Source organism: Sabethes cyaneus, chromosome 2 (assembly GCF_943734655.1).
Source record: "Sabethes cyaneus chromosome 2, idSabCyanKW18_F2, whole genome shotgun sequence".
Classification (NCBI taxonomy): domain Eukaryota; kingdom Metazoa; phylum Arthropoda; class Insecta; order Diptera; family Culicidae; genus Sabethes; species Sabethes cyaneus.
In genome coordinates, this window is record NC_071354.1 from 25,330,713 (window position 1) to 25,354,233 (window position 23,521).

At 39.3% G+C, this 23,521-nt stretch overlaps 1 protein-coding gene across 1 annotated transcript in view; it reads left to right on the forward strand.

The window, feature by feature from the left end:
- LOC128734743 (uncharacterized) overlaps positions 1–18,274 on the forward strand; it is a 35,681-nt gene extending 17,407 nt beyond the window's left edge. Inside the window, exons 2-6 of the mRNA XM_053829078.1 lie at positions 10,143–11,390; positions 14,508–14,713; positions 14,860–15,270; positions 15,329–16,835; positions 17,139–18,274. Of these exons, the coding sequence (XP_053685053.1) occupies positions 10,161–11,390; positions 14,508–14,713; positions 14,860–15,270; positions 15,329–16,835; positions 17,139–17,975 (4,191 nt within the window). The 5' untranslated portion in view covers positions 10,143–10,160 and the 3' untranslated portion in view covers positions 17,976–18,274. The remainder of the gene's footprint in view (positions 1–10,142; positions 11,391–14,507; positions 14,714–14,859; positions 15,271–15,328; positions 16,836–17,138) is intronic.
- Positions 18,275–23,521: the final 5,247 nt, after the last annotated feature.

Sequence of the window (23,521 nt, forward strand, 5' to 3'; positions counted from 1 at the left end):
AATTTTTGCAGTGAAAGTTTTTTGTCTGTCGGTGTGTTGACGATGTGATACACAGAATGAATTAGCATTGGTTAAGAAAGCGACACAGGATTAACTAACACCCACCTGTGGAATAATCTGTGTATACAAAACCAATAAGTGTGTGCAATTAAAAAACAACGAGCATAAAACGTGCAGACGACGATCCTTAGCAAGGGAAGCAATACCGCCAAGTATCGTCTGATCAAATGACACACGTACTTGAGTAGAACGTGGTTTTTGATAGCACGTGCGCTTTGCTGTTACATTTCCTTCAGAATCGTACTCAAAATTTACTGATTCATTTGAAATTTACTTTCACATTCTCGTAATATGATTGAAAGAAAACTTTGTACCTATACCAAAATGAATCACTTGAACCAACCACATGCAGTTTGGTTTCCCAGTTCACTGCAGTTCATGCATTTCAAGAGCTAAAAAAATCAACGTCTGCTTTGGCTTATCTTGTTCTTGATCGCAAGCATGCGATTGCGCAGCAATTAGGCCAATGCTTATGACATGTCGGTCCCGCTAAACTGTCAGCGCTGCTATGGTAGTGAGTTTTGTACACCCTAAATCTAATATAATGGTTTGCTGATAAGCACTGATACATCGCTAGAGGATGATGAAATCAGCTGACATTTTCTCGCTGATTCTTAACCGATAATGCCAATCTTCAGTAAATCAATGAACGCTGGCCGCTCAAGTGGATTGCGAAATTCGCTCAACTCAGGTTTAATAGCGCTACGCAAAAGAGTCTGGGTATTGTCATTTGCTTCCGCAACCTGATTTTTTTTGGAGACTTCGCTGCCGATTTTAAACCAACATATTGGAGTGGCCAATGGCATTACCTGAAGGACCCCATAGTATGGGGTGACGTGACGTACCCATATGTTCGGCTCGAAATTAATGAAATGTTGGCCGGGTCAGACTACAGAGACTATATATTACAGAGGCGCCATGATGGTACTCTCCGTTTTGTTTCAAAATTTAGCGGTTTTTGAGTGTCTTGGCGCCTCTGTAATCTATAGTCTCTGTAGGTCAGACCGTACGCCACGCCCGACATCTTCTTCTACCAACTTCTGCAGCCGAGCATGTTGGCCAATTCACCAACATTTTCGTCCAACACGTTCATCCGTGTAAGGGGGCCTTAACAAGCTTCAGAAATAAGCATCAGGCTCTCGAGCGGCACCTTCCTCACAATTGCTCGGAAAATTTTTTGTCTTACCCCTTGCTCGCGTCGTAATTTACCTGATAAAACGGTAAGGAAAGCAAAGAGAATAAGAAGAGATGGGCACTGTATACCGTATTTGACGACATAGTAATGCATATTAGTGGCTTATCAGTGGTACTCCCCCAGGAAGTTTAAAAAGCAAAACACTGGGGGCTGGCAGCACCCTCTCAGAATTCAATGAAACTTTTTGCGTGTAAAGCAAAGCAAAGCCTTGGGTTTAAACGTCTTTTCTAAGCCTTGACCCTTTTTTAAACTAATATTTTTGGCAAACTAATCTATTTTCAGGGAGCGAAATAAGGCGCTATATCCTTGGCTAATTACAGCCTGGCTTCTGGTCTAAATGCCATTAGTTCATCTCCGAGAATTTGGAGTATCACTTAACCTTTATTAGCAAAGATACTCCCAACGTCTGTAAATAAATCATTATCTATGTATATGGGAAGCGTTTGGTACGGGAGGTCCATGCTTTGTTCCTTCCCCTTGATTTCAAGGAGTTTAATGGAATTAGGTATTTTTTCTGGTTCCACTTGATTCCTTGGAATTCTCTCTGCGGTACATGCTGCGCAGTTGGCGCAGAATGATTCAAGTAATCGTCATTTTCCAGAATGCCTTCAAGAATTGGCTGCGTTAGTGTGAGATTAGATTAGATTAGATAAAGTTCAAGTATAAATGCTAAAAACGCAGTTTTTTTGCTCGATTAAAAAAATCTTTGTTTTGGATCTCAGTTCTTTGGTCATCTCAGAAATTGACGAATTTTTTTTTCAAGACAGATAATAACAGGTTTTTCTAATAAAAGCTTTTTCATGTCCATACTAAAAAAGAGGTCATTTTATTTTCAGTGTATAACATCAACGTGAAATCAAATTTTTAGCCCTGAAGTAATTATTTTAATAATTTTGAAATGAAATTTAATAACTCTTAAGGGGACATAAACGACTAAAAATTTTGAAAAATCCATTACTTTTTTATTTTAGATTTTAGATTCTATAGTCTTTTCAGCTTATTTTGATACTAATTTTGTAATGATCCGACCACTAGAAGTGGCCGAAAAACGATCACACACATAAGCGTTCCAGTGCGGCATGGAACAACCTTGAAGGAATAAAACGCCGCTCCTGAAAAACCATGATTTTCAAACTTTATGTACCTTTTTCTCAGAAACTACACAACGTATTGGAACAAACTATTTTTTGTTTTGTTGGTAGTAGCTTGACAAAGACTTTTATAACTTTTGAGCTATGTTAACGAAATACAGCTTGAGAAAAACGAAAAAGAAGAAGAAAAGATGGCTGAAAAAAACAAAATTTTGTCTTTTTTTTCTTTTCAGCCAGAGAGGCTGTGTTTCGTTTACAAAGCTCAAAAGTTATAAAAGTCTTTGTCAAGCTAGTACCAACAAAACAAAAAAACAGTTTGTTCCAATGCCTTGCGTAGTTTCTGAGAAAAAGTACATAAATTCGTTTATTTATTTCGCGTTTTATTCCGTCGAGGTTGTTCCACGCCGCACTGGGATGCTTTTGTGTATGATCGTTTTCGGCCACTTTCCGAGGTCGGATCATTACAATATTAGTATCAAAATAAACAGAAAAGCAGGATCAAAATCTGAAATAGAAAAATAATGAAATTTTCAACCTTTTTAGTCGTTTATGTCCCTTTAAGGCTTAATTTCCATAATTTATGATTAGTTTTTGCCATGTTAACCATCTAACGGACTGTAAGGCTGCAGGTCCGTAGACGACGCTCCTTTTTAGAGCCTCGGAGCCACGTGTGAAATTTAGTTTGGATGAAAAATATGACGGATATATTCAGAACAGATTTCTTGACATTTTGGCAGCAATTTTACAACATTCTAACCATGCGCTCGGGAGTTGTCACTTTTCTAAAACAAGAATTCAGGCTATTGGCAAAAAAATATTTCGGGAATTTCGGTCAGATTTGTTTTTGAAGAAAAAGGGCATCTAGAATGAAATGATTGGCCCGTGTTTGAATTTGTGAATAATTTACATACTTTGTTGGAATTTTGTGATAATTCTAATTTCAAAAAATCACTGAGCAGAGCGTTGGACATAAAAACGATTTTTTTTTGGTATTTCTTACTTGGCGCTCGTCCATATAATTATTTTTAATGAAAATCAAAGCTTGAACTTCTTTTGAGTTTTTGACAAAAATTCAAACTACGCATGTTTTTTAAATCATGTTATGTTCAGATAAAAACAAAATCGAAAGCTTGAGTGTTAAAATGCACCAAGATAGACAAATTCCTCGACCACTTCAAAAGTAGATTCATCTATCATCGCAGTTCCAACACCCAAGGGCTTTCACTCTCTTTACCAGCTGCTATAGACTTCGTTTTGGCAGAGTTTATGATAAGCTCTATCCTCGCCGCTTCCTCCTTAAGATGCGTGTACGCCTATTACACAGCTCTACGGTTGCGGTTACCCAAGACCCATGATGTCAAAATTATCATCGGGGACTGTAATTTGCGAAATTTTGGCGATCTTGTAAAATCAATATTTTTTTATTCTATATTAGAGAGGTTTTCAGCCTGCGGCTGGTTAAAATCAATATTACTACAATCGCCTTTACCGAAGTGTACTACTACAATGAAAAAACAACAACAATCTAGGTTTTTATCGTATTAATTTAGCCTTATTTCATCACGTTTTATTTGTTTATTTGTTTATAAGACTCATCTGACAATAAGTATGTCTTAATGAATATTCTTAATTATACTACCACTAATTTCTAACATTAAGCAAACGGTCACGAAAAACATGTATTGGTATATTAAAGTCGAACATTTCAAACACCTCGTTAAAACAAAGACACATAATTCGAACAGGTTCATGAGATCCATAAAAATGACTCCGTGGTTCCAAATAGAAGAAGTTTCTCTGGCGTAACGGTCGTTCGGGAGCATATAGGGCCAGCTGTTCTAATAACGACGGGCAGTCGATGCGATCCGTCAGTAGTTTAGCCGCAAAAATCGCCTGTGCAGTTCGTCGTCTGAGTTCCAGTGGCTAAATGCCAAGAAGGCGGCAACGATTTTCATACGACGGTAGGTTCAGTGGATCGCGCCACGGAAGATGGTGAAGGGCGTAGCGGACGAATTTCTTCTGTACCATCTCGATTCTGCTCGACCAATTTGCGTGAAATGGACACCAAATTACAGAATTAGTCTCGAGAATTGACCGCACAAGTGAACAGTAAAGCGATTTAAGGTTTAGTGGATCTCGGAACTCATCCGCAATCTTGAGCATGAATCCAAGTTGACGGTTGCCCCTGAATATAATAGTGTCGTGGTGGCTCTTGAATGTTAATCCATTATCCAACAGCACTCCCAAATCTTTAATAGTGACATGACAGACATTCTCTAGCGAATAAGGCGTTTCAACGCTTAAAATTATGGTGGTCCAAGCATGACTACTCAAGTGGCCTGACCTTTACAATAAGCGCTTTTGTAGTATTTCACCTTATCCTAACCAAACACCTCACTGGAAGGGATTTTTCTATAGTCTTCGTGTGAAGCACAACACACGAGAAACGATTCATGAAATGCAATTTTCAACATTTATCTCGAAAATTGCATTTCATGAATCATTTCTCGAAGAACAGTTTACTGCGCCTGCAAAACTTTTTTTGTCAAATTTAGTCACTGAATTCAGTACGCGTGTTTTGAATAAACGATTGAAACTCACAATATTGTGAAAAGTTAGCTGTCACAGCAAGAAGTATTACAATGCTTGTACGTAGATATTATGAGTTACTAAAACTGTAAAAATCGAGATGGCCCAACCATAACAGTGGCCCGACGATAACGACATTACCCTATATTGGGACCACAAATGATTCGAGAAGCAAGGGCATGTGAATTTGCGAAAACTGTAAACTGACTATTGATAAATAATTACGATATCATAAAATGTGCATGTAAAACCAGACTACACTTCACTAACGCAATGAATCTCAATTTTGCACTAAACACATGGATTTTGGATATTTTTATAATGGCCAGGCTATGGTAGCTAGGTCAGATTTTGGTCCCATAAAAAGAACACTTAGATGAGATAAGAAAGTATGTTTTACGTTATATCTAAGGGTCACAAATTTTAAAGTTCCTTCTGCTCAATTATGTATGCTTCAGGAGAAAGGTGGATTGGGGCTGCTAGATGCAAAGGAAAAACTGAAAGCATTATTTTTAAAAAAAGTTTCTGTATGTAACTGATAAAGAACAGAAACATCCAGAACATTTGTTGATAAAATTTAGGACCAAATCGAGTTCACACATCATGCAAACAACCCCGGGATAGTTTTTCAAGCTGGGATCGGAACAGCCAGTTAGTACCAAACTACAACTATTTAAATCACTTGTGTATCCTCGCTTTTTATTTGGTGACGTAATCATATGGGTATGAAAAGAGCATTGCTTACGAAACTGGAGGTTGCGTTAAATAGTTGCATACGGTTTATTTATAGATATAGACATAAAATTGAACTAAAAATTGATGATTTGATTTGAATTTAAGGTGAAACGGGTCATCGAATTGGACTTGGAATGGGATTTAATTATTGAAATTGGACTAAATGGAGATACAGTTTGACGTGCCAAATTACTTGTTTGGCAGGCTTGTCTCATTCCGAGGCATTAGAACAAATAATTTAGTAGTTTCTTCACACAGAACCACATCCTATGGAAAATCGTTTTATGTGAGAAGTGTGGTTCTCTGGAACAGTTTATCCGCTCAGTTAAAACGCACAACTTCGGAAGCAATATTTAGAAAAGGCTGCTTAACATTTTTAATAATTAACATGTAGGGGAAGGGCGGTAAAGACGGACACTGCGGGAAAGACGGACACTTGTCATATTTCATAAACAATAATTTTTTGAAGCAAATCAATGATGGGAAATGTTTCTATAGATTGAATTAACACTTTTGAACTAAACTACCGATTTTTAGCAGCATAGCTGACAAATTTATAAGCAAAACAAAGAAAAAATGCGTATATACGCTAACCGATGTAATTTTGTGCGTGAAGAAAATAGCTGGTAAATCGTTAAAAAACAACATATTCATGCTAAACCGACGACATTGCGTTAGTTTGATCTTTCACTGAATATCCATTGGAAACCTAGTGAATTTTTGAATATTCAGTAAAAAGTTATTGAAGTTTGAAAAAATGGTATCCAAGTCGGGAAAGACGGACGCACAGATTTTGAACCCATTTGGCCCAACAACGATTTAACATTGCAAATACATACATATTATATATGTAAAAGTAACCAGAAGTCATATAACAGTTGGAATGAGCCAACTTTTAGAAACGATTAATTCGTCACTAATTAAAATATTGAAGGGAACCATTCTATTTTCTCGCTCAAAGGGGGGATCGGGAAGGGGGTTTCCCAAACCAATTCTTTCCTAAATACATTATGAAATATGTTAATTTTTCTTTATACTGATAATTCAACGACGCGTGACACCTTTTTGCGAGTGTCCGTCTTTCCCATATCAAGTGTCCGTCTTTCCCGCCCATGCGCAGAAACTCTGATTTATACATGATGTTTATAATATTAAAAAATGCATAAATTTTGGAAGAAATTTTCCAGCACACGTTGTAACTTTATTAGACAGAGACTTAAAGGTTCAGTTTATACGAAAATTGGGATCAATACAGTTATATTTGAATAAATATTGAGTCTTTACCTTAAGGTGTCCGTCTTTACCGCCCTTCCCCTATGTAAAATTATTTTAAGAATTACGAAATGAAGTCATGTTTCATGTATAATACCGTAATTGACAATTTAAAAGACAAATGTCTTACGTCAATAGTTAGTCAAAATAAAAAATAAAAAAAATATAGTTTAACTACTGATACAAGTAACAGGATTAACATTGCAGCTGAAATTAAACAGCTTCTTTAACGACAAGGTCGTCAAAGTCCGTTGACCAATTATTTTCGATATTAAATTAAAGGTCGTAGAGTGTCGATAATATACTTATAAAATTCAATGATGAAAAAAATCAACAGCAAAAATAGATACGCGATTCTACGTTTCATAATTGTTCGTAACAGATTATTACCTACTACTAGCAACTCTATTCTCAACAAAACGATAGTGGCAACAAGTACTGAAATCAGTAAAAAAGCAACTGGACTCTGACGACCTTCACCTTAATATATGCCAGCCTAATGACTGATGAAACAATTATTCCAGAAATGGGAGTAAATTTGCCCCCGTATAACTGGATCAAGGCTAAACCGATTCTTTTTGAGGTCTTAAATGATATCTTTCCCGGCAATGAAAAATTAAGTCAGCTCAAAATAAGAGGACAAACAAACAATCAATGCGAATTGTGATAGTGCTATTAATACTATAATTTCCGCAGAATAACAAATTGTATGAAATTGAAAAAAATGTGGACGTAGGTAGAAAATATAGTTGAAAGCAAATTGAAAATACGAATGGAAAACTTAACAGAATACTGAACATGTATATAGAAATCGGAACCAAACAATTAAAAACAGCTTATTGGATTGTATCAGCGGTAATAGTCTATAATATGATTCACTATGAAAATGTATCGTTATTTGTTTTTAAAAACATTCTAAGAAGTAAACGCTGGAATCAGAGACCATTCTTTAGAAAAACTTTTGAAAAGTTTGGATTTAGTGTCTAGTTTTAGTTCGTAATATAATATTGTAAATTGTTATTTTAAGGGGGCATAGTACTTTTTCTATTTAAAAAAACCGAATTTTTTTTTATTGATTATTTCGAAAGATTAACATGTTGACCATATGTGTTTGAAGTCGTTTGGATGAAATCTAAAAATTGACAAAGTTACAGCTATTTGTGCCGCGCATGTCTGGAGCGATTACACGGCGAATAAAAACTTCAACGCCGTTTTTCTCGAAACCAGGTTTTCAAAATCGGTACCATAAATATCTCAAGAACGGCTCAAGCAATTTTGTTGATTCTTTTTTTGTTTGAAAACCAACAAAATTATCTAGTGTTTGACCCATCCTTTTTTCGATATTGCAATTTTTGTATTTTTTAGAAATGTTTAAAGTCAATTTTTTCGACTAAAAACCTTACTTTTATGTTTAAATGTCCCCCATTTTGTTATGCGTTCGAATTTTCAAAAAATCATGGGTCAAACACGAGATAATTTAATATACTTTCATGTCGTTTTGGAATTTTTCAATTCGGATAAGCCCCCCAGCGCCAATCCATGGTACCGCAAATCATGTTTTTTTCGAATGATCATGTTCAAGGAGCCGTAGGGGAGAGGGAAAGAGGTTCACATATGCAAACAAAATTGTAAATATTAGTATAAAGTGCAAAAAACCCGAATCGATTCGCTTTTCGCGTTATCGAGAAAAAAATATTTGAAATAAGGCAAAAAATATGGTGTAAAAAGTACTATGCCCCCTTAAAATTAAAAAATAGTAAAATTCGTATGCGTTGTGTCTGGGCCTTCAAAAACCAAGGAAAAATATCAGATTTAACCTGTTTTAGGGCCACTGTTAATCTCTCGAAACAATCATTATTATCGTTTGGTCTAGTCAAGCCTAAAGGATTCTTGGTATCGGAATGGTTGGAATGGTTTCATTAACATTAATTATAAAAAGCTCATGTGGGTGCACATTAACGTGTTGTAGCGTAGACTATATGCTTAGCTAACTTCACTAAGATCAAAACGTTATAACCAGGCGACAAAGAACGGTTTCCTCTTACGCAAATCTCTGATACTCATAAATGATAAATGCTGTAAACATGATTTAGATACATGTTACATTTTGTTTTGTTCCAGCAATACGATCTCTTGATCATAATCGTGCATTAACATTGAGCTTGATGCGTATCACTCGGATTAACCGTTTAACTCAAAGCCGCAGATATCTACAACTGAAACCAAGCCTTCGCTGCACACAATAACCGCAGCATGGCTGTTTACCGACCGACTCTCGTGCGCTGACTTATCATGTTACAATAATTACAACCATTTCAATTATAGTGCGATATCTGATTTCCCACATTAGCCGCGACCACGCTTGGATGTAATTCAGTTGTGTTCTCACCTAATATGTATTATTTTCGTCCTATTCTGCTGGCTCAGTTTGTCAGCCAATATGAAACGCAGTAAAAAATCCACTTTTTTGTGGAAAACACAGTTGAATTCCTATATTATTAATAACATATTAGTGAGGCTAACCGTTTTCGCTGGTTTACTGCACATGGGTATGCAGGCTTTCGTGACAACAAAGCACGCAACCTATAGGTAGTAGTTACTGGCGGAAAAACAGCAAACAAAGAAATAGTTGCACTGTGAAACACCCGATCCCGATTGAGGGAAAATAGCAAAACGCAAGCAGTTAGCGCTACTGATCTGTACCAAGCCTCTAATGATAGTGGACAAAATTCATCACAACTTTCGGTCGGGTTCTCGGATATTGTCGTTCGTTGTACCCTGCAACACTGTTGCTTTGATTCCTGCTGAGAATCATAACGCTATAGCCATAAGCCTGTATTGAAAACGGATTAAGTAGGCATCTTAACGTGCAGCTGTATTACGTTCCGCGTGAAGTGCTGCTGGCTAGCAGCATGCTCAGCGTGACTTCATGAATCATCAACCACTTGCGGCCAGTCAGTGCAGCGGCGCGGCGGTGTACCGGTAACATAAAATTGTTCGATTTTGCCTTTGTTTGGCAGAAAATAGGTTTTTAAATCTCAACATTATCAAGCAATCTCTAATCTGAAAAATAGAATTTGTATGAGTCATTATTACATTAAAATGTCGTATTTAGCCACTAGAATTATTTTATTTTTATTGATGTTAGGTACTAATTACCACCTTACTAACCTGTTTTTTTTTTCTCTCAATAATTCCAGAATAGTGCCGCTACCGAAATGGCCTGTTCCAACGAGCTGCTACACCTGCGCCTACTGCGCGATGACCTTGGCGATCTTGATATCGAAGACATCCAGGACGAACTGATCGATCGGCAAATCTTCACCCGGGCAGACTGCGAGCAGTTATTGGCGGAGGTGAACTTAGACCACCGCTTGGATCTGATGTTCACTATCCTGGAGCATAAGCTGCACAGTGGGAAAATCATGATCGTAAAAGATTTCTTGTCAGTGCTGGAACCCTTCTACAGGTGGATCGTAGAAAAGCATGAGGAAGAGTTGAAAAAAGGAAAAACCTCTTCGATCAAAAAAAACTCTCCGATCGATAAGTATCTGTCCTACCAAACTAATTCCAATATACCAAACATCGATGAGCTGAATGTGTACCGTCGAAAGGATCTGTGGCAAATTCAAAAATGCCTTAAGGAACTGAAACATGGCGTTCGTGGCCGCCGGTATCTGTTCGTAGAAGGAGGCTTCGGTACTGGCAAATGGACTCTGGTCAGTCAGGCATGCGAAAATTATTCAATCGTGCACCGAATGGGTTTCAAAATTTTCTATCTGAATCTTGCAAATTGCAACGCCCCGGAGCAGACTCTTGAGCTGCTCGAAAATCTCAGTATTCAAATGGAAACGGATTACAAATCCGATGACATCACTTACAATGGTAGATATCCCACCAATGAGATACAGTTACGGATCCGTAAACTGCGGCAGCGTATCGAGGACAAGTTTCCAAGCTGCCTGCTAGTACTGTCGCATGTGCGTGATCCTAAGCTGATAAAAGATTTTGACCTGAAATGTAAGACCCTGGTTATCACTAGCAACAAGGATGTGATCGCGAGCGTTAACGTAACTGAACGTTTAGTGCACACACTGGGCCGCGGTTTCACTGAAAACGAAAGCATGGAGTTATTTGGCAAAGCTCTTCGTTTGAAATCCGACCACTTGCCAAAGGAAGCACACGACATACATCACACATGTCGGGGAAATCCTTTCGTAATCAAGCTGATCGCCCGCAAGATGTCGGAGTATGGTAGCGCCTACGATAACGCATCCGATGCAACGGTGGTCGGCATCTGGTGCAAACTGGCACACGACCTAAAGAGTCAATCTATCACGATCGAAAACATGACGATCAAATCGATTCTGGAACAACTGAGCCCCGAGGAACAGGAGGCTTTTCGAAGTTTGGTCATCTTTAGGGATAACGTAAAGATTCCTCAAGTGGTGAGTATCGATAGAAATATTCCATCATGAAGACTCTCTTGAATTTGTTTGACAGGATAGTAATGAAAACACTATCACTTTTTCTACGGAAGAAGTTCAAACTAGCAACACAACATCCACTAGACCGGTTCGGTTCAACACAACTGTTTATGTTTTTTGCAACAGTAAGGCTTCTAGAATAATTTTCTTTAGGTGAATAAAAAAACGTCCTTTATTTTAATCGTCGTTACAATATTTGTACGTAAGGCAAAGGCCCCTTCCGTTTTTATGGAAATCATCCGATCATCTCTCGACCCTTAAAGATATTCCAAAGTCTCTGTTACCAGATCTTTTGACGGTAGAATTGTTCAAAAAACCGAAAAGATCTCCGTATTCCGATTGTTTTCCATCGATATTCGAGCTTTGAATATCAAGTTGTTCCAAAATGGAAATAAAAAAGCTTAAATAAGTTCGAGAGCTTTCTATATTTGTTTGACTAGTGCTTTTATTGCTCGTTGTATTTCGCATTTGCACGCTTATAACTCAGTCATCCCTCAAAAGATTCTGGAGATATTGGTACCAAACGAATGAAAATTTTTCTAAGAATCTACCGGAACTACCGGTTAGACCACCCTACACGTTAGACCGGGAGCGTTTCATTGCGGAGCGTTCAGAATCGATACGTGAGACGTAAGCCAATAAGGTTATCCTAGTGTCAATTAAAATAATAGCAGCTTTTTTAAACAACAACCGGTATCCAGATAAGGTAATAAAATAATGCTCGTTGTTGAATAACGAAAAGAAAAGGAGTTCTAAATTACTTCTCTGGGGAACACCGGAAACTCGACCAAATAGTGATTTGTGGTCAGTATAGATAGCATTAAGCTGTAGTACTAGCGACACAAACTCAGTGAAGTTTGTCGCTTTGAATAGAATTCATAATGAGCCATTGAGACGTAATTGGCCTGAATCTTATTCCTCATTCCTTAGCCATTTTAGTCTGCCTAGTTGACTAGTGAACAGGGTTGTCCTGCTGTACCTCAGTACCTCAGCCAAGCAAAATTCGAAAATGTTATGTATGGGGCATTTATAGAGTTTAGAGTCGATTATTATCCATAAGATTACTGAACTAAATACTGCTCTATCTAAAGTATGCGTGGAGTGCGCCGTAAATACCTAAGATAGAGCAGTACTTAGTTCAGCAACCTTATGGATAGTAATCGACTCTAAACTCTATAAATGCCCCATACATAACATTTTCGAATTTTGCTTGGCTGAGGTACTACAGCTAAAAAAGCAAAATAGGTGCACCGAGTGCAGGACAGCCACTAAGCGTTTTTTAAAACAAGTATAGGTCCAGTTAGCTTCGATGCTTCGGTACGATACTGGTCTAACAAGCTAGTCGTTGTATGTTAGAATCTCGGCTAGGCGGTGCTAGATAGAGTCAGTAGGATCGTTACACTGGCCCTGTAATTTTCCTGTACTCTAACAGCCAGCTGCGAAGTCTATCGAAAAAGAAGGGTAATGTCTAAAGATGGCATAAGCCCAAGGCTTTGTTGTTTTAGGCCCCAGTATTCTACATTGTGTACAACTGGGTTCATGCCTGGTTTCGTAGCCTTGTAGTTCATAAGCCGGCTACTACTTGATCGATCCATCTTACCCGCTGCGCACTTTTTTGTTGCTGAGAACCGATGCCTTATGCCTTCTAGATTCCAAAGTAAGCACTATTTCCTGCAACAATGCGTCTTCCTATTTCCCGCAGGTATCACTAACGGCGGTCAACTATGAGCCCAAATGCATGAACTCGTCTACCGCTTCAACTTCGTCGCTATCATTCCATTTTCTAATATTTGTCGCTTTGCAGCCCCTTCCTCGCATGTATTTTGTCTTCGCTGTATTGATAACTCATCCTTTAGTCTGATATATATGTCCGTCATTTTATATAATTTTGTAGCATTAAATTTTATTAAATTTTATCGTGCATATTAAAATGTAAGATGGCTGCAATCAACACGCCATCGAGATTTTGCAATTTCATAAACGTAGTTGTTTAAACAAAATAAATATATTCGATTTGTCAATCACAGTAATTTCATAAGAGAGTTTTATCGTGGTAACATAAGCAGCCACAATAAATTAGCGTTAACATTTTTATTACGGTTTTATAGCTAGCTATAAGTATTTTTGAGCTCGTATCATTTTGGTAATGCACACACTATAATAAAACCAGAGATAATGATTAATACCGCAATAGAACATTGAATAAAATCCAAATAAAACTAAATGTTTTTAGAAGTGGTATCTTAGGATTCTCACTCGTCCTGATGTAATGTTTATTAGGATATCATTTGCATCACGCCAACGCACTCGGTCCATGGCTGCTGTCTCAAGTTTATTGAATATCTCACACTTCAAAGGTTTTGCTTCACTTGTTCTGGTACTAACCCGATTCGAGAAGAACATAATTTTTGCGTGGTTGAATATTCCTGAGCCATTATTTACCTACCGCAAGACCTCAGACCGCAAGTGTTTGTGATTTCCGTGGCAGGCCCGACTTCCGCTGATAATAAGCCTTTTAATCTCACGGTTGGTAATGTTTTCCTCTGTTGCCTGTGAGCCGACGAGTATACGAACTCGTCGACTACCTCAAACTTATCTCCGTCGATTACCACGGTACTGCTTAAGCGGGCCCTGTCGCGCTCGATCCCGCTTGTCAGTCGGGCCCATTTTAATAAGTTCCGCTCGGCGATCTGGCTTGCCGACTTTTGGTCAACCTACATAAACAGTTAAACGGTCTTTCCAGACACAAACAGATGATGAGTCTGCAAGTTGTACTTTCGGGATGTAACTACAGTGTGACACATATATAACCGGACAAAAATCAAGATGATCCCCACGGTTTTGCAATCAGTCACGCCGTTAGGCCGACTCTCACGGCAGTGACATCGAGTTCGAGTCCTGATCATGTAAAGTTTTTTGGGCTAGAACGATGTTTATTCTACAGTATGCCAAAATGTGGCAAATAAACGATACCGAAATTCTCTCAAATAGACATTAGCAGAACCAAACCGCAATAGGATTCAGTTTAAAGCGCGAATATATAGCAATTTCTAATTATTAACCCTCTCCTCTTGTTAGGTCCTGCAACGCTACTGGGCACTATCGGCGGCTGAGACGGAAACTAGGGCCACCAAGTTGATCAACAAAGGACTCCTGGACAAGCGGTACTGGAAAGATCAGCAGATTTTTTACGTCTTGCACTATGTGTGTTACAGTTTCCTACTAAAAGAAAACCCCAATGATAAACATGCTAACCTTCACCGTCGATTGGTCGAAAGTTATAGGTAATGCACCACACTAAATTTACACCGTTCATTTGAAGCCACCATGATATCAAAAGCACACCATCACCCACCATAATAAAAAATTAACTAGACTAAAAATTAACCAATCCATCACGGCATGTTCTATTCGTTTATCACAATTGCAGGATTGAGGAAGCAATGAACAATCGGAGAGAACTTGATTTACTGCAGTTCTTCCCAAACGACAACTACTTTCACTTCTACATCGCAAATCATTTAGAAAAATCACAAATGTTTCCATTGTTTTCGAACTTATTTTTGGATTTCGGTTTCCTGGAGCAGAAGCTGCGCTACACAGGGCTGCCGAATACGGTCGGTGATCTGCGGCTGTATCAGAAGCACATTTTCGTTCAAGAACGCGATCCAGAATCATACGCCGAGACTTTGCACGACTTTCTCATGAGTGTCGAAGTTCTATTGTCGAAATCTGCCGACACCTGTTTGCTGCAGCTGGCACTCAATTGTCGCGGGTTGATCGCCGAGAAAGCGGAAACCCAAGCACTTCGGTATAACAACCGCGTCTGGTTCTGTGATATGTAAGTATTCGCTCTCGTTGCATAATTATCAAACACTAACGATCAACTATTCTTCCAGTGATCACACTCATCAGCACCAGTTGGTACAAGTTCCCAAACCACCAATCAAAGTGCGCTTCCAGAATACAAGCTCCGCTTTGGTTAGCTTGGATAACAACCAAATCTCGATGGTTGATCTATCACCATGGTATTCAGCACCGGTTACAATATTCGATGGCAACCAGGGCAGCGTGCAACTAATGCATATCGCAAACAAAATGCTCGTGGCATTGGATGAAGCGGGATCTGTGAATGTGTGGTCCATGAAAAACGTTCCATCTGATCGGAACGCCAGACAGCACGAATCCGACAGTTGGAATGTTCGACTTCGTAGCCAGAACCTACGACCGCAGGATCCAAGCGATCGCTTTTCGAGCTTCTGTATCGTGAAGAAAAAGACTCCACCCGATAGCTGTGAAATGTTTGCCATCACCGAAAAAGGTGGCCTCTACATATACAACGGATTTAACACATTTACGGAGCACACGAGATTCAACACCAAAATAAGTAAAACCTACATTATGAAGCCACTTATAGACGACCCGCTCCGAATCCCAAAGATCCTTCTACTCACCGAAAATAACATCGGCGTTATTTTCAATCTAAGCTCAACCAGTGTCGAGCACAGCTTCGAAGAGCACCGTGTGATCAACGTTCACTACATCAGAAATGCACTGATTTCCGTCTCTTCCAATCAGATTCGGCTGCGTAGGCTCAAGCGCAACAATCGCAATCAACTTGAATCCTCCAACCCAGAGGTGATCTACAACACGCCGTCTCAACATCGTATCACCTGCAGTGCCATTTCTGACGATAGCCTGTATGTCATCCTGGGTACCACACAAGGTATCTCGATATTCAGTATTCGCGATCAATGCGAGGTACTTCGAACCAACATCAGCCACAGTATTCTGGATGTGGATATTCATCCGCTGGATGATGATCAGTTTCGCTACATGTTGATTTCGTCCTCGGAGGACAGCGGCAACGTTATCAACATGTATTCGTTGATGGTTACTCCAGCCAAGCAGTTGATCAGCAACCAATTTCAACTGCAGGGTAGTTCCAGTTTTCTAGCGGATCTGGATCATCAACCGGTAACGATTAAAACTGTAGATCGTAAACGAATCATCCAGGAGTTGCAGTACGGAGTGTTTCCGGACCGTGACGATTTCTGTCAGTCCACTCAGCTAGTCGAAAATAAACCACTGACTAGCGAGCTGAAACGCTGTGTGCAAAGTCGGTCGGGCTTTTACGTGGGCCTTAAGAATGGTAAAGTATTACGGCTAAGCCAGTGGGCTAATCCCGGAGATGGTACGGAACCGGAAAATGTTCTTGCTCTAGGTAAAGCCATTACCGTCCTCAAGTACTACGACGATTTGCAAGTTCTGGTTGCAGCCACCGAAGACAACTGCATCGTTCGTTTCGAGGAAGACGCTGACATCGAGATCAAGGAAGAGGTCTGCGAGTGCTACTTGCACAAGGACCAATATTTGGTGCTGGTGTACGAACATTGTGCCGTGGAGGTAGGTAACGTAGGATGATTTTGAGGTGATTTTAGGGGAAACTTTGTTTATAAAAACAACTAACGACTTAAGCCTTAATGCAGCTGATCCAGCGCCAGCATACAAGGTACTGTAAGCTAGAGGTAGTCGTGCTATGACGAGTTTACAGATTGATGTACATACACTATGTATTGCATTATCACATCCCACTGGAATTGAATACTGTTACTAGAAATCTATGAAATCTATGAAATTCACTTCATTCCGCAAATTCAAAATCAAACCTTCTTCTGCTGCATCCTAATATGGGTTATTTAATTTCAGATATTAAACGTAGAAACCAAGCAGATCGAGTTCCGACTCGGTCAAAGCCTTACATACGGAGCATCGGTTTGCGACGAGCAATACCTGATTATCTGTACGACCAATGGTGCTATCTATCAACTAGGATTCAAGGCCGATGAAAACGAAACACCCTTTCTCCAGGAACTGCATGTCTACGCACCACCGGAAAATATTCCCCTAAGGAGAATCTCCAGCTGTGCTTTATCCGCCAATGGGGAACTGCTAGCCGTAGGCTACAAACACGGTGCCATCGAAGTGTACAGCATGGATGAACACCGGCTCATCGCAACGCTGGATTCTCACAAGGCCGCTGTCGCTTCTCTCTACTTCAGCCCTTGGAAGGATCCCAATTGCCCCCATATTTTGGTCAGCGTTGGTGAGCAGATTGCTTTCTGGAATTTGGACTACGTAATAAACAACCCTCGACTGGATTCAACGGATTTTAAAAGACGCTCCAATCGCTACAAGAGCCGAAGCGCGCTTAACTCACCCGCAATGGATATCCGCCGCACATCGATGGGCAGTTCTGGAGTGGCCTCCCCGCTGGCCGCCAGTCCTGCCCGCAATGGATCACTCATCTTCGATTTCAACGAAGCCGGCCGACATTGGCTAGGCAAGACCGGACCATCCGACAAACCCCATCTGCTAAGCTGCATCAAACTGATTGGTTCCACCCAGAAGCTGACCTTCAACGGTGACTTCAGTAAATTCTTCACCATCGACGACGAAGGCTACCTCTACTATCTACGGCTGTACGAACCGGGACGTGATTGTTCGAAGCTAGCTCCCCCGAACGGTTCCTCATTGCTCATCTGACTACCGTCCCGAAGGGTGCTTACCTCGACTTACTATATATTAATGTACATTTTTTTGTACACTGCCATGCTAAGATAAAAAGGTGTGCCAATTTTTTCTATAGATTTCGATGTAGTGAAATTATAACGGCGTTTTTAGTTATCTTATAAGGTGGCATAACTCAAATCGTGACATAAGATTTTTAGCATGTAAAGACTCGAAACAGAGTGTGATAAACATTTTTAAGGTAATGAAATGAATGACGAACAAATTTTTAGAATCATTAGACTGTTAGGCGAAATATTATTCGAAATTCTAGACGAACAGAAAATATTAGAAATCAAAAATAATGAACTGATTTTTTATTAAAAATTTTAGCAAAGTTTAAAAAGAAGTAAATTAAAAGACTAAAGCTTGGGTTTTGTAGTATCGTCAACATTCAGTCATACTCTGATCTACATATTTACTTATGTAAAATGCATTTAGTTTTGCTCAAATTATTGCAACGACTGCACATGCTGATACATGTTTAGTTGTTTTTATTATTTTCTCTCTATGAATCAAAACTTGGCCATGTACCTATGTTTACTGGCCACTGTAGTAAATAAGTTGATTGTGTCAATTCCAAATACAATTATTTGATTGAGTAGAAAATTTTTTTTATATATTTTGGTGAGTTTATCACAAGTCGCTAAAGATCGCAATTCGTTTTACACACCAGATGAGGCTTCGAAAGCGGATCCTGATATAACCATCTTGCTTACTGCAGATATCCCTCCAGTTTTAACCACCTTTTAAATATTGGGTTCGTCAGAGTGCTTCGTGGTTCATCCTCGCCTTCATACCAAACTCCCCTGTACGCTACAACAAAGCTTTCTCTCTTCGACCACAGTTACTTGTAAAGCCTACAGTAAGCAGTACTTCCACTGATAATACGCCTTCGAGTCTTATAGTTGGAATCATTGTTCGCTGCCACTAGTCAAGATAGAAAAGTACGTCAACTACATGGAACTCATCGCCGTCGATCGTTACACTGCAGCCCAAGCAGCGTTGGTTGACCTCGGTTCCACCGGCCGACATGACCTTGTTTTGGACCTATATCTTTACCTTAGTCTTTGCTTCACGCTTTGCTGGTGTACTGTTTAGCCACCGCCGCCGACTTTTTTGCCCGTAATGTCCATGTCAGACTCAGATCATGTCCATGTCAGATGTCAGACGGGAAAGCAGACTAATTGGACTAGATTCGGTCCACTAGAAATGCACTCGGTCCCATACACCTTGGTGAAACCCCTTGTGTGATTTGAATGAACTTGACAATCCCGTAATCCGAACACAGCACTGTGTATCATCCATCGTAGATTGAATCAGTTTAATGAGCTGTTCTCGTCCATGATTTTCTATAGCTCTTTCCGGTTGATGGTATAATATGCGGTTTTGAACTCAACGAACAAATAGTGCGTGGGAACTCTGTATTCAAGCCCTCTTCGGAGGATCTTCCACAGCGTACGTATTTGATTCATTGACCAAAGACCAAACCTCGCGTTTTTTTTTTCAACTTTTTTCGTGTTTCAAAAAATATTAATATTTGATTCGTCTTTTAAAGAAGCCGGCTTGATGAATTCTAAGAATTCAGGGGTAACATTGCGATTCTCGTTTCGAGTGGTTTTGGTTCGTTTCGCCCATTCGTTTACCGTGGTCGAAACGAACCAAAATCACTCGAACCGAGAATCGCAATGTCACCCCAGTTCGCAATTGGCGAAAAACGATTTGATAATGCACTCTGTAGGCGGTATTGAGAACGGTGATCGCACGACAGTTCTCACAGTCTATTTATTGCTAATATTATTTTAGTACCTACCTTTTTTGATAGATCGGGCAGATAACCTTCCACGGTAACATTTCAGTGTCTGTGTCAAAATTTGTCTACCAATCAGGTGCTGTAGAAAAGTGGCCAGCTTTTTCAGTCCCATTCCAATAAGTTCTGCTTCACTCCGAAGCCATTCCTTTGCTTTCTTTCCGAATTGTTGTTTTTTATCTGTTTGTTGTCCTCTTTAACTTCGCCTACCTTTAGAGCTGGTACCTCTTCCGACAAACGCACCATCGAAATTGTTTTCCCCGCCGCCATGGATTCCCGCCTGGGTGCCATTCAGATATTCATCGAAGTGTTGCTTCCATCTTTCTGTCACCTCACGATCGTCCGTCAAAACACTGCCGTTCTAATCCCGACACATTTCTCTTGCTCTTCTAGGCAGCGCTTTGTCTTCCGGAGGATTTAGGTTCGCAGCATCGTCTTCTGTTTGTGTCTTTCCACGTTCCAACGAGTGGCACCGCGCAGTTGCCCGCATAGTATTCTCCTCATCAATCACTTCCCTACATTAATCGATTCCCTACCTACCAGTCGTTCCACTGATTACTGCAACTGCAGTGATTCAAAACTGCACTGCAAATTTCAAGAGCAGCCCAGAGAGACTCCCAGATAATAAAAATGAATTTCTGTCTGTCTGTCTGTCTGCATGACTCTTATACACTTGGAAGCTACAGAACCGATCGGCGTGAAAATTTATATCCATAGGTTTTTGGGGCATGGAATGGTTCTAATGATGGTTTAAGACCTCTCCCCCAATGCATGTAGGGGTTTTTGCAGGCAGGATTTTTTTCTGAGAGAGAGGATGCTCTTATTTGTCAAGCATTTGTAGACTACATACAGTAATATTATTACAATGTTTACTTATATACTATACATTATTCCTATGGCTAAGTCGTAGTTTAAATTGGATTCTGGACATAGTGATGTCAATTCTTTCGCAATTTTGATTATAAAGGCGCATCATGTTATTGACTGGTCCATTTTTCGCATAATTGGTCTTATATGATTTTTCCATAAATATTTTTCTAGTTCTAAGGTTACGACACGGCACATAATTTAATTGAGAAAGCAATTCTGTTGATTGGATGCGTTGAGAAATAATGTCATTGATAAAGTAAAGCATTGCATGTTCGCGACGTTCTTTAAGTGTTTGTATATGGATGAGCATGCAGCGTGCTTCATAAGATGGTAATGGAAATACTGTCCAGTTAAGTTTTTGAAGCGCGTATAGTAGAAATTGTTTCTGAACAGTTTCAATGCGTGAGGAGTTTAAATTTTCCTGCTAAATGCTGTTGAGTTAAATTTTTTTACGTTCAGGTTTAGTAAAGATTTGTTGCAACAAGTGTTGATTACATTGACTTCATTCTGAAATAGTGCGACGTCATGGGCATTTTTATTTCCATATATATTTTCATGTCGTCTGCATATATAAGTACTTTTGAGTGGTTAAGGCGGAACCGAAAGTGGCTAACGTTATTGTGTTAGTGCGACAAACACTGTACTGTACATCTCATGTGTTCGTTAAAAACCTAAACGTTTATTTGAATATTGCATTAGTATTGGTAATATATGTCAAATAGCGGAGCTTGCAAACATAAACAGCTGATCCGCAGCAAACCGCACTGACTACAAACATCCCGAAAAAGGGTTTGTTTTCTTTATCAAGGCATTCCGATTCAATCAAAATTAACAGCAGCAACTGAATAATGCGTAGGATCACTAGGATGTTTAATTAATCCGCTTGCATCGGATTGCGTTTTTGATTCCTGCGTTTGCGTTTTGTTTGTTTACTTCACTCTAAGCTCGTCGATGCGGCGAAAGTTGAAAGCTCTTTAAAAGCTCATTGATGTGACGAAAGTTTGATACTGTGTTGCTGCTTTTTCGGAAACCGCTAGTTCAACGAAATATGTGCGCAACCAAATATCTATGAACTAATTCCAAATTATACATTGGTCGCTTTTATGAACACGTAATGATCGATATGATCAGTTAAATTTATTTTCCATTAGCAATTATGTTTTGCTGAGCGTTTATTGATACATAGCAGATCGATAAATTGAATTACAAGTTTTAGGAAATTATAACAGCACTGGAAGCACTGATTACGTGGCGAAAGCGTGCTCTGCCAATACAGATGCATTTTTAAGGCGCAAAACAATACATGCTTCGAATGGTAGCCATTTACCCAGCCATCTTTGAGCCACTTTCGGTTTCCCCTTAAGTATAAAGGAAATGTCATTTACGTGCAAAATGAAAAGAAGTGGTCCTAAGTGGGAACCCTAGGGAACCCCAGAGGTGACTTGAATAGGGTCCGAGAGGGCATTTTGAAAGCGAACAATTTGTTTGCGTTCCATTAAATAAGACTGAAGCCATTTCAAGAGCTTCGGTTCTATTCCAATTTTTCCCAATTTGAAGATTAATAATGGTATGTCTATGCTGTCAAATGCCTTACTAAAGCCCGTGTAAATAGCTTCTATGTGGTTGCCATTGTCCATTGCATTCAGAGTAAAAGTTACAAATTGCAGAAGATTTGAGGCAGTAGAGCGGCCTTTAAAAAAGTTGTGTTGCTGACTTGTAATTCTGTGTTTTACTAATTGAAAAAAGATTTCCATATTTCGGGGAATTTTCCATTTTTCAGAGACATGTTAAATAGGTGTTGTAATGGTGTAGTAAGTTCTTCGGCCAGGTTTTTTCAGAAATATGGGTGCTATTCCGTCCGGCCTCGGTCCTTTTGATGCATCAAGGCCTTTGAATGCTTCAAATACGTCAATTTCTGATAGTTGAGAGACAGATATGTCGTTTGAAAATTCAGGGATAAATGAGGAATATTCCTGGTCGCGGTCTTTTTCGGTAAATGTTGTTGTATGTATATACTTCTTGAAAGAAATTTGCAAAAAGATTGCAGATTTCATTAGCATTATTTCCAATATTTACTTTATCTGGCATAGCAATGGGAGGAGTTTCTACTTTAGTGAGAGGAAAAATTGAAAATTTTATATTAAATTATCCATAGTTTCATATTTGACCCAACTGCCAAATCAATGGTTGAACTCTTCAGAAACTTGCAAAACTTCAGATCGTGACAAGGCTTAGCCGAGATTTACAATTTATGTACAGCACAGCTTAATATGCGGCAATAAGAAGTTTGCCGGGTCAGCTAGTTCTACGTGAATGGTGCTCCGAGAAGCCATCGTCACGCGAATTAACAAAAATTGCGAAGTGTTCAAAGTCTGCGGTGTTCAAAATCGTTAAGTATGAGGAATTTTATACTATAGATAGAGGATTAACCGAAAACCCGACGCAGAAAGGGACCAGTGGACCAGAATAAGGAGATTAACCCTCTCTGTCCCATGGTAGCACAGGTGATCCATGACTTGCGACACCAAAATCAGCCGATAAAATTTTAAAGGTTTTTAAATATGGTTGTTTCTATCTTAGAACGTAGTAGAAACATTGTGGTATAAGCTGCATAGTTTCGCTTTACGAATTGCTTATTAGTAACTGTTTTAGATGACGAAAAGTTGTAAACCACCCAAATACCCCTGGGACAGAGAGGGTTAAAGCAATTTACCTCTTAACATCAAATGTTACGCATTCCCAGCACAAGTTTGATGTTCCAGCGGAAATAAGGAAGCAGAAACTTTCAAAATTTGTCAATAAATATCTGATTTGGCCGGCGATCTGCTCATGTGGCAAACGG